This window comes from Apis mellifera, linkage group LG7, assembly GCF_003254395.2.
Source record: "Apis mellifera strain DH4 linkage group LG7, Amel_HAv3.1, whole genome shotgun sequence".
NCBI classification, from domain to species: Eukaryota; Metazoa; Arthropoda; class Insecta; order Hymenoptera; family Apidae; genus Apis; species Apis mellifera.
Window position 1 is genome coordinate 4,709,465 of NC_037644.1, and position 13,188 is coordinate 4,722,652.

The 13,188-nt window shown below is 19.6% G+C and overlaps 2 protein-coding genes across 4 annotated transcripts in view; both read right to left on the reverse strand.

Moving 5' to 3' along the window:
• Positions 1-719, reverse strand: part of LOC411502 (SPARC-related modular calcium-binding protein 1) — a 37,155-nt gene extending 36,436 nt beyond the window's left edge. For 2 of the 3 annotated variants that reach the window (XM_026441603.1, XM_026441605.1), the window contains exon 1: positions 292-378. In XM_026441603.1, coding sequence (XP_026297388.1) covers positions 292-378 — 87 coding nt within the window. Of the gene's footprint in view, positions 1-291 lie in introns of all 3 variants that reach the window. The other variant, XM_026441604.1, reaches the window with a different exon arrangement.
• A 6,105-nt stretch (positions 720-6,824) lies between these two features.
• On the reverse strand, positions 6,825-12,986 carry LOC100578020. The gene is made up of 4 exons (XM_006572151.3): positions 12,831-12,986; positions 12,203-12,333; positions 7,376-7,583; positions 6,825-7,209 (listed from the first exon to the last, which is right to left on the reverse strand). Exons 1-4 carry the CDS (start codon positions 12,906-12,908, stop codon positions 6,973-6,975), a joined length of 654 nt encoding a protein of 217 aa, XP_006572214.2. The 5' UTR covers positions 12,909-12,986; the 3' UTR covers positions 6,825-6,972.
• Positions 12,987-13,188: the final 202 nt, after the last annotated feature.

The following is a 13,188-nucleotide window of genomic DNA, read 5'->3' on the forward strand; positions in this document are numbered from 1 at the left end:
AACAAAAATAAAATTTAATTTATTTTATAAAAAAATTTATACAAAATTTTCAGAATTTCTAGAAAGTATTTTCTATTGTCTTAAATAATGCAATAAAGAGAAATTATACTCGAGCAAAATAGATTTTAACTCTATTTATAAAATAATTTATTTTTAAGAAATTTCACTAATTCTTCTCTAAACATTAACTATTTAAAAAAAAAAAATAAAATCTAATTCAGATTATAATAAATATCAATATTTCAAAATATTCCAAAAAATCTTTAAATTAAGAAACATCCAATTATTTACCTTAGCCATAGTGATGGTATTTATGGCGGCATTGAAATGAACGAAGACGAATAGAAGGATGGCAACGCGTATCATTGGAATCATCATTATATCCTCAGTTGGTGGTACGTCCTCGAGGGTCGAAGGACCAAAGCCACTAGTTTGATACGTAACACGCACGTCACTCAATATACTCACTGTTCCTAGCACATGGTATCTTCTTTTTCATGATCTTTTTTCCTTTCTTCTTTTTTCTATTTGCGTTTCTTTTCTTCGAAGTGTTTTCACAATCTTGTTAGATCTTTTTATCACTTTCGTTTTCCGTAATTAATATAGATCTTTGATTTTCTTTTAAAGAACGACAATGAGGGTAAATTGCATGCACTTTCACAAAAGAACGCAAATGTATGTCCAGCCGTGGCAACTGCCGTCGAGCAACTGGCACTTGCTCGTTTGCTGGAGCAGCCTGTCTCGGTAACCGATGGCAGACTCTCCGTTGCAGTTCTGTATATTACACTCCTCTTTGTCACTATGGAATTTCGATGGTTAAAAAGTGATGAGGATTTTGTGTCCAAGTTCTTCATCGCTCGTTAACTACTTCAAGGAATTACAAGATCATTTATTTCAATAATTATTTAATTTATTTCAGCTATTCAGATAATTTTCTTATAATTTTATTTCTTGGTTCGAATATGAAAAGCTAAATTCTGTTAGAAAGATATATTATTCAAAAGATTATTTTAATAAGATTTATAAATACTATGAAATCTAATATTTTTGTAATGTATCATTAAAAGGAAAACATTTAGTAAAACAGCTTATTAAATTATGGTCTATTTTAAATAGTGTGATGCAAGATATATTCTTTAAGAATTTAAATATGTTAAATAAAAATATATTTTAAAAAAGTTTACTATTTAATTATTTTATAGATATACTTAATTATTTATTATATTTTTAACAAACAAAAAATTAATTTTATCTTTTTATTTTTTATTGGAAAAAAAATATTTATGCAATAATGTTTATTTTTATCTTTTTTTTATCACATTTTAATCTCATCAGAAATTTTTTTTATTGGTATTTACTTTATATTTCTCTTAATACTACTTCACTGTCTGACAGATAACAATAAAAATAAACTAATTTTATTTTTAATGATGTGTCATTTATAATATAATTATATATAAAAATCTTAATTATTATTTATTTATAGATTAAATACAACTATAATAATAACAATCGATTAAATATAATTATAAAAAATCAAGAACAATATCTTTAATTTTTTGTAAAAACTCTTTATTAGAAGTTTTATTATATTATATAATATATACAATATATTATAATGTAATATGTAATCCAATATATATACTTAAATATATATATATATATATAATCCTATGTGATTGAAGATTCATAAGCCGTCCAGAATTCGATTCAGAACTGGTTGTTTGGTCGATGGAATGTAGCTTTTAACAGCGACTGACCGGCCGGCACAGAAGGGTGTGAGAGGGTGCGGATTGTACGAACGTTTAGAAATGGACACACACCTGTAGCTATTGACATTCCTTAAATTCTTTGATTTAAATCGAAATTCAAATCGAAAATCTAATTTATTCTTTTCGTATTCATAATTCACATTTTCATCCTCTTCTAATTTGTTCTTTTCAAATTCTATAAAATATCTGAAGATCAGAAAAGACATTAGAAAATAATGTTGCCATCCTTTCGAATTTATTTTTCACATTACATTTTAATTTTTATATTATTATATTTTCTTGATTAATTTAATATAATTTAACCGTTAATAAATGTAAATGCTTTTTAAATTCATTGTAAAATTTATTAATTTATTATAGAATCTACTATTTAATTTAGGTTTTTTATTTAATTAAGAAGAATATAAAAATGAATATAATAAAATGTGTGTGTGTGTATTATAAAATAATAATATATATTATATAAATAATAATTTGATTCAATATAATGATAGAATAATAATTTTATATACATATTTAAAAATCCTAATTTCACAATATTTATGAATTCTTTGCATATATAAAAACATCCATTATATTAAATTTTATTAATTGTTCTTTATTATTTGTTACAAATCGTAATAATTTTTTTATAGAATATAAAACATTTTTTATAGAATATATATAACATATATAATATTTATAGTTGCCATTTATAATTTATAATATAAAACAATACATAAATATACCTATTTCATTCACTTATAGACACAACATAAAATTATAAAAATAAGTTATAAAATTAAAATATAAATTCAGATTTAAACTTATGATTATGCTTGTTATTCCATCAATAATTTCTAATATTTTTGCACATAGACAATATCTATCTTCAAGACACCTGTTCAAGACAAGTAAACACAATGACAGTTAATCGACCAGAACGATCGAACTCTCCGATTGAACTCGTTCTTTTGGTAGGCGTAACAAGTGAGATAATAACTCTCAATTGCTCAGCTTCCTACATACTCGTGAATATAATTTAGTCATAAGATTTGCGATTATCTTTATATATATTATAATATATTTATGTTATATTATGTAATATATAATTATCTTTATATAATTTTACTAACTACTTCATATTATATATATTTTCGTAAAAAATAATTATTTATATAAAACATGAAAAATAATTCTTGTTCTTTCTTTTATTTTAATGACAATTTTCTTTCTTCTTCTTTCTAATAAACTACAAAACTAACACGAAAAATAATTCTTATTTTTTCGTTTATTCTCAATTCTTTAAAATTTCTTAATTTTTTTTATTGATGTATGCATATTATGCAAGAAATAAATAATATTAAATAAGAAATAAGAATACATTATTATTTCATTATATTAAAAAAAAATTATTAATTCTTAAAAACGAAATTAATTTAAGAATTTAAAAAAGCAGATAATTTAAAATAAAATTGATAAATGTATTCAGAATAGTTATTGATGTTCGAATATACTTGGTTCAATGGAGAAAGTGGGAACGATCGTGAGTGCAATTATAGTATCGTGTCTGAAGTAACCAAGGAGACAGAAATCTTTCTATATTTACAATTTTCTTTTAAAACATTATTATTAAATCATTAAGTCAAATAAATCATTTAAAAATTTTTATCATTTAGATTTTAAATAAATCATTTAGATGTAAACATTGATAATTAATTTTAAACATGACAACAAATTCTTAAAAGAACTTTAAAAGTAATCTTTTTTTTTTACAAGTGGAAAGTTTTTAGAAATTGTCTAATATTAAAAAATATGCAAATGAAAAGATTTGAGACATATAAATTTTAAATAAATATTTTAATTATTTTACAATAGAAACAAATTTTATATAAATAAATATAGATTTTAAAAGTATAATGCGCTTGATACTTATTATATTTTAGAAAATTTATATATTTTAAAAGAAATTTATTCCTAAAAATTTATTAAAATAACATTTAGTCAAAAAAAATGTTCAACAAATAATATTAATCTTCCATTTTTATGAATTTTACGATCTCTGATTCGATCTCTGAACGAAGGATTTAAAGTAACGTGATTTAACATTTGATTTAAAGTAATAATCAATCGTTAGCAATCCTGAATGATTTCAGAGAGATTTTACTTTCTTTACTGGAATTCCAAGCGGTTGCGAATTCTGAAATTGGTAAAGTGATTGCGTCCCTGTTCTTCGGGCACGAAGGGACTTAACAGGCTGTTCGTTAGCCAAGCCGCCGTCGGTTGGACAGCAACTTACTCGTCGTCCACTCCGGCACACCTGTTCACTCAGGTATGCAATCTTTCCTCTCGCTTTTTCTCTCTTTTCTCATCTTTCTTTCCCTCTTTCTTACCATGCTCGTCCCTTCTCCACTATTCTTTTATCTCTTTCTTGCTCTTCATCATGACAACGAACCAACGGTGGTTTACCGTTGTCTAGTTGATCCTGAATCCACGGAGAGTCGGTCCATTCGCGATATATAAAATTCTATTAATATAAGTTATCCTGAAATTTCTGTTTCGTAATTATCTTTCTATTCTTCTTTTTCTTTTTCTTTCTTTTTCTCTTCATGATCCAAAAATGTCTACTTATATATTTTCACCAACTTGTAATTGATTCTAAATTTATAATTAATTAAATTTATTGTAATATAAATATAAAATAATATAATTTATTATAATAATTAAATTATATTTTAATATATTTTAATTGTTATTCATTTGATGATATTATTAATATTTCTTTATTCGTGTAATTAAAGAAAAAATTGTCTTTTTATTAGAATTTTCTTATTGTTTACGATAACGGTGCTTCTAAGTTTTCATTTTTTCTTTGCTGTGAAAAATTCATTTTCATAAGTCTATCTGTCTCTTTCAGATTATTTCGAATCGATTGGAAAAAATATGAGAATTTTTTATTTAATCGAACAGAAGAATTATATAATATATTAATACTTCAATAAATATAAATATCTTTTTTGTCAGTTAATATAGTTACTATAGTTTGTAATAATATTTCTTGAAAAATAATGTTTGTAAGAAAATCAATCCGCAATTTTTAATTAAATCAATTAAAATTCTATTTATAAAAATATAGATTTTTATAATAGTAGAATTATTATCTATTAAAGATAATAAATTCTAATAATTCTAATAGTTAGTAAAATTACTATTAAAATATATTTATGTATAAATTATAATACAAAGTTTATTAAAAATCTATAAAAATCTATTATAATACAAAGATATAAATATAATTTAAATGAATTTAAAAATGAAATAGTATGGAGCTAATTATTACAATTTCATGATATTCTTTAAATTAAGATTTATATGAAGTATGTAAACAAAAATGAAACGAATTATCAGCAAGCTTAAATCTTTAATGCATTTTAAGAACACGAAGTTAGACTTTTAGATATTAGGAAACACAAACAAAAATTCGTATATTTTTGTATTCCTTACTTATATAAAATATAACTAATAAAGTTCGCATATCTTTAATAACTCAATTTTGAATCGATCTAGAAATAAAAACAAACAGAAAAGTTAATATAAAAAATGTCAGTTAAGACTTATTTATTGAATTATATTATAAATAAGTATTAAAATTTATGTTAGATGAAATAAGACAAAGACAGATTGAAACAGCATAACGATAATAAAGAGCTATATAATGCAATATAACATAAACCATCTTCATTAAAATATTATTTTTTTTTTTTGAATTATAACAAACAATAATAATAATATCAAATATATCATCGTTAAAATATTTGAAATTATATTAAAACATTAATTATTTAAATAAAATTTTCGAATAAAATAAATGAAACAAATAAAACAATAAACTAATTAAAGATAATTATAATATAAATAATAATAATAAAGTTCTTTAACATAATCATTTATTTTTCCTTAATATATTCTTTAATACATTCAATATTTCAAAATAATCGATATTATAAAAATAATATATTATTTTTATATCATTTCTTCTATATATATTAATAATTATAATATTACTTTTTCTCTCTTATATAAATAAATATATATATATATATATATATATATATATGTACATAGAAAGTAATACATATAAGTATAAATATAAGATATTAATACATTTACGAAACACTTTTGGAAAATTTTAAAAATCAGAACAAAAATTAGTATATAAAAATATCGATTGAGATTTAATTATTAGTGAGATTTAATTGAAGCGAAACGAAAATAGAATAAAATCACTCTGATATATTGCTATTGTTTTCGTCTCGCTTCATCTAATGCGAAATTAAATTATTTATAATTTAATAAATAAAATTCGTTATTTTTGTATATTAATTTTTGTATTTGTTTTGATTTCTAGAATCTATTTTTTAAAAATATCCTAAAATATATTAAAAATATATTAATTCTTTGTATAAATTCATTTATATTTGAAAATATATTTGGATATTTAAAGAATTTTTAAAAATGTATGTATTAAAAAAAGATTTCAAAATTCAAATGATACATCATACTAAATAAGTAAAGTAAAGAGAAATCAGAAAAGATATAAAAATTTAATTGTTTTCAAGATGATTATTTTTTTTTATTTTTTTTATTAATTTACTAACATAATTAATTTATTAATTGCTGGCTTTTATATATTATGGTATAAAATATTTTTTTTAATGTTTATATAAACTACTTTTTGAATGTTTTTATATTTTCATATATACTTAATAACAGAATAATAAATGAACAAAAATTCATTATAAAATTCATTAATTAATAAATAATTTAAAAAAATCGAATCTAACAACTTTATGAAATAATTCGATAAAAATTTGGAATTTTCGAAAAAATTCGCAAAGAAAAAATATCAAGTATATGTGAAAATGGAACATATGAAATGAATGAATATCTTCTATAATCATCGACAAGTCAATCATAATATTAATATAATTGATAAGTCAATTCATACTAATACAAAAATGATTATATCTTGGAAACGATTGAATTTTCTATGTTTATTTTAACAATCTATTCAATCTATCTATCTATTCAATTTATGCATATTAAAATTTTTTTTACTTATATAATATAATATGTTCTATGTATCATATATATATTTTTTTAATATTTTAATATCTGATTTAAGTATGAATATTGATATGATCTGATAATGATCTAAAAATTAATTTCTATCAAAAATCATAGATTCGTATAGAATTTGTTTTAACACTCTGGTTCCATCTTCAAGTTTGCAATATCTATACGATGGACATTGTTCTGTAAAAGTTTTCTGCAAGTATTTTTGTAAAAATATGGTATTACTTTCTTCTTCATTCGTCACATTCCAAACATTAACAAAATATATTGTATATGTACAAATATCGTTCATTCCAGAAAAAGACCAGGCGCATATATATACCTGAAGCAAATAATGCCATAATACATATAAAGAAAGAAAATAAATTTTTTTTCTCTTTAAATAAATTTTTTTTATATTTTTTTGTAAATATAAAATAATAATATAAATGTATTTAAACATAAATAAATATTTTTTCTTTATTTGATCAAGTTATATCGTTACTTACATTGATTTTTAGAATTCGTGCACAAGAATTCATTGTATCAAAAATCAAAGAACATATTCTGGCGATATGAAGATCTTGTGATATTTCACTTTCTTTATAATCATTGATATAGGCGTCAAAGTCATCGATTAAAAGAACAGATGGTAAACTGGCAAAGGTGTGCAACTCAATCATTCGTTCTATGAAGGATTCGTAATTCTCCAAATACCTATGATATTAATTTCCATATATTTTGCATTCAATTTCATAATAAGACTTATTATTTTATTACTTATTATTTTACATAATATTTTATTCGAATAAATAATCTATTTTTTTATTCTAAATTTTAATCTATCTTCATCGAATTTAAAAATTAATATCAACTATAAATTATTTAATAGAAATTATAAAAAAAATTTATTCAATTAAATATTTTAAATTAATGTAGAATTGTACATGTGTATTTCATTATGTTAATTGTGAATAAAATAGATATCTATTTTATTAATATATATTACAATACATATATACAATATAATACAATCTTTGTATTTACAAGAGATTCTAAGACCATTCACAAATAATATTTATATAACTATACCTAGATACATTATTATGTAATGTTACATAGTTATACATAACTATGGTAATATTTTATTTATTAAATAAATATTTATTATATATTGCATCAATAATTAATTTAATTAAAATTTCACATAATTTATATGAAATTTTAATTAATTTGATTATTCATTTTATTATAATGTCAAATCTACAGAAATATTTAATATAGATAAAATATATAATAATATATAATAAAATAATAATAATATTTTATATATAATAATAAATATAAATAATAATATTTTAACACAAATTTTTTGAACATTTTTCCGTGATTAACCGTGAATGTTGAATCTATAAATATGAATATAATATATTTGTAAATAATTATATATATACATTTACTTGTATGAATATGGAAAATATTTTATTAAATTTCGTTTTTCAAGTGAAAAATGTATAAAGAAAATAAGTGTCGTAGCTCCTAATATAATTTTCTAGATATAAAAAATGATAATGAATATAATAAATTTTTGTCGCAAAAATGATCTTGATTTTCAAAGTCAAAATTTTTTTTTATATTCAAAAGTCTCAAAAAAAACATAAAACACACAGATAAATTGTTATTTTGAAAAATGATTTTAAGTTTCGTAAATTATTTTATTTAATATTTATATTTCTATTGAGATATTATACAAATAGATAAACAATTGAATCAATTAAATATACAATTCATATTATATAGTTTATTAAATATATGAAAATTTAGTGAAATTATGTCCAGAAATATCAATACAATACGACTTTCATTTTAACAATTTATTGATTAGAAATTAATATTATGTCACTTTAATGTTCATTAAAGATTAGATCAATTTCAATAAAAGAGAAGAGATCATTATCTCTCTCAATGAATAAGAATAAATGAAAAAAAATTCGTATACAATGTTATTAAACGATTATACAACTTAACAAGATTTCTGCCAATAGATTATATAAGTTGGGATCTAAACTATATTTTTTAAAATGTATGTTATTTTCAAAATCAAAAGAATGTCAGAATTTGAGATATTTTGCTTTTAATGTTTGAAGTATCCTTGATCGAACTAAATTATTTAAATTGCAATAATTTATACGATAATATAGATAATACTATAATGCTATATATAAGCTAGAAATTTTTATTAATATATAAAAGCATATTAAAAGAATATTATAAAATAAATTAATGTTATTTATTGTTCATATGTTTATTTGAAGAATATATAGATTAATTGTGTTTAAAAGTTTTCAGTTAATTCTTATTATAAATCTATTATAAGTGTTATTTGTACTTATAAAGATTTTATTTGTTTATTGTACTTATAAAGATCAATAAATATTTAAATATTACATAGCATTATTGCTTCAACTGATAATTAGTCACTAAGTTGCAAATATGAATTTCCAAAGATATTTGAAGTACACAAAATTATTAAAATTGTTTTTAAAGGAAAAGTCATCTCGTAAAATTGCTTCAATATTATCAATTGGAAAATATGTAATAAGTAATAAAATTAATAGATATTGCGCAAGATATAGTATAAAAGATCGCCTAAAATAGAAGATTCTAAAACATCATTAAAAGAATTGACATAAAATTATAAAACAAAAATTATTTATAAAGAAACAAGTTACTACAAAGAAAATAACTACTAATATCGCAGCTGAATTACAAATAGAGAACATTGCTAATATTTATAAAAGTATAGTAACAAGAAGATTACACGAAATGCAAAATTAATTGGCAGAGTTAATATTAAAAAATCATAAATTAATAAAAAAAATAAAATAGTTTATCAAAAAATATTATAATTGGACTGTAGAAAAATGGAAAACAGTACTTTACTCAGATGAATTTAAATTCAATTTTTTTTGAAAGCAATAGAAAATATTATATACGACATCCAGTTACCACAAGAAATAATACTAAGTATCAAACACTAATATGTTAAACATGATGAAGGAAGTATTATGGTTAGTATTATGAAAAACTTTTTCTATTTAAGGAATCCTCTTATAAAAATTGAGGATATCATAAATGATATCATATATAAAAAAATTTTAAAAATTCATATTACCATATGATTTTCTGAAAGAAAAATGGTACTTTCAACAAAACAACGATTCTAAACGATGCATTGAAAATATTAAAAGAAAAAGAAAATTGTAAAAAGATAATTGTCTGAAATACAAGATTGGTTTTCTTAATTTGCAAACTTAAATCCAATAAAATATCTTTGAAGAGAGAAATGTCGAATAAAAAAAATCATAAAAATTCTAATAATATAAATTTTTTTTAAATTTAATAAAAGAATGGAAAATATTATACGATATTATATTATATTATTATATATATATTCGATTAATTAAATCTATGCCTTATTGCTATACTAATATATATATATATATATATATATATATATATATATATATATATATATAAAATATATTATTTTTCGTAATTTTTTTTAAATTTTTATGTTTTTATAGAATGACAAATTGAATCGATTAATACTATTAGTTGTAATTGCTGCAAATTGAATCGATTATACTATTAGTTGTAATTGCTGCAAGATATGAAAATATTAACTATAATACATAAATAATATATCATAAAATTGTTACACAATGAAAAACAAGCATTATTTATTTGCTTAAATATACTGCTCAAGAAGTTCTGAACACGCTAATATACATATTTTTCAAATAAATATATATGAAAAATAATGAATAGTGTTGATTTATTTTACAATATTCTTTTACGCAATATATTTTTATATTGATATTAATTAAAATTTCTTAAGACTTTTTTTTTTGGAAAAAAATTGAAAAATTATCTGACCGGAAACTTTTGCACTATACATATAGATTCATATCAATCAATTTTTGTTTATTTATAATATATAATCTATAAAATCGATCACCCTAAAAATTTCTCATGAATATATTAATACTATAAGATGAATCACTTAAAATTGTATTTAGAAATTTTTAAAAGTTATAAGTTTTATAAATATAAATATTTTTAAAATTTTTAATTAAAAAAAAATATGTTGTCATATAAAATATGAATAGTTTTAAAAATATAATTTTTTTTTTGAAAATAAACATAGACGATACATGATTAATCGATTCAATTTGTCATTCTATAAAAACAAAAATTTAAAAAAAATTACGAAAAATAATATATTTTATATATATATATTATATATATATTTTAGTTTATTTATTATAAATATTTTCTTCAAATAACTTTTATTTGAAACTTCTTTTTTATATAATTAATTAATTCGATTTAGTTTTAAGTAATTTTATATATTTTATATATTTTATATATTTTAGTTTTATAATTTTGAATCATGATCGTAATTTTGCATATACAATTAAAAAATATAATGCTTGTTAAATAATTTAAAAAAAAGAATATAAATAAAGATAGTTTTAACATGATCAAATGTATATATAATAAAAATAATTTGTTAAAATAGATTATATATAAAGATTTATATATAAAATTTGTTTTATTAATTTTATATATATTTTTTTTTTTGCAAATTATAATGATAATCTAAAAAAAAATTATTCAAGATTTATTCAAACTGATGTGCTGTATAATATATTATAATATATTATATTGTGCTATAATATATTACATATTTCATTGTAATTCACTATATATATCAAGATATCACTATATATACCAAGAATGAGAAACATTCTACAGAATGATCTACGTATATACCTCTTGTTTAATAAAGCTTTTTTTGAAAATATGATACTAATTTATAAACAACGCATGTATTTATGCATACAGAATGTCAATATTTGTTGCATATAATTATATATAAAATAACTAATGTTCATTAGTCAATTGTTTCCAATATCAAATAAAGTATTTGAATTTATATATTATTATTGTATAATACAATAATATTGCTCGATATTAACTATTTATTTATTGTTAATTAATATACATAAAATAAATTTAATTTTAATTTCTAGCTTAAAATAATTATTAACAGTCTTCAAAAAATAAAATAATATTGAAAATGATGATTATCTTTTCAAAAAACAAAAAAACTATAAATTCTATTGAAATTTAAAAATAAACAAATTAATTTAAAAATAAGCGATTTAGTTTAATTAAATGAAAATTAAATTAAATATAAATATTCTTTTTAATGAAAAATTCCAAGATCAATAAATATAGAAGCGCCATAAGAAAAGTATTCCGCTTACATAAATCTCATAAGCTTGAAAGCTGCAGGTGCTGGATTACATCTATCATGACAGATTGCCGGTAATCTCTCCAACGGTGTTGGTGTAATGTAAACAACGCGGCGTCCTTCCTCGGCCCAATAAATTGCTGTCTATAAAGCAAAATGAGATTTCGGAAATATATAATATTTCTATCAAAATCAATGCTAGCCATTAATGTTGACCAATAATATTCTTAATAAAATTTTTATAATATTCAAAAAATTAAAAAACAAATTGCATGTAATGTCATTATATCTTGATATATTGATAATAATATATCGATATTAATATTTTTTTATAAATTATATATTTATAAATAATTTTTAAATTTTTAAATAATTGTTATATTTAATAATTCATTTTTAATCTCATTTTTAATCTTTTTAAATTTTTGATTAATATAAAAAAAAATTAATTATTAAATTCTGTAAATATTCTGTATAAAGTTAATCAATATTTTAAATCTAATGAATACAAAAATTTATTTCATATTTATGCAATGCTAATTCCATTATTTATTTCAAATTGTTAAATTTCATTTTAAATTTTAATTATTTCTTATAAAAGATTATAATGTTTATATTTTTTGCTTCACATTTTTATTTACCTCAAACATAAATGATTTATTTAATTCCTGAGGCCCACAAAATAATGTTGATTTCACATTATTTTTTGATGAAAACATATTTTTATGTTACTTTCAAATATATATAGGTTATACATATAATTATTATAATGAGATATATAATTTTTTTCTTTTTTTTAATAATTTTAAGATTTGTTTCAGACAAAAAAAAAATTTATAGTCATTATATTAATATTGAAAACTTAGAACTATTTTTGTAAGTTATTTATAATTTATATTTTTTCATATGTTTTTCATAAACACTATGCACGAAAAATTTAAACGAAATATTCGCAGTAAATTATTAACAGTGTCATTTTTCTATTTTATTCTATTACAG

Bases quoted from the DNA above. Each gene is read 5' to 3' on its own strand.
- LOC100578020 (XM_006572151.3), bottom strand. From the start codon at position 12,908: ATGTTTTCATCAAAAAATAATGTGAAATCAACATTATTTTGTGGGCCT. The intron at 12,334-12,830 runs GTAAATAAAAAT...TTTGCTTTATAG, and splicing joins ATAAATCATTTATGTTTGAG to ACAGCAATTTATTGGGCCGA. The intron at 7,210-7,375 runs GTAAGTAACGAT...TATTTGCTTCAG, and splicing joins CACGAATTCTAAAAATCAAT to GTATATATATGCGCCTGGTC.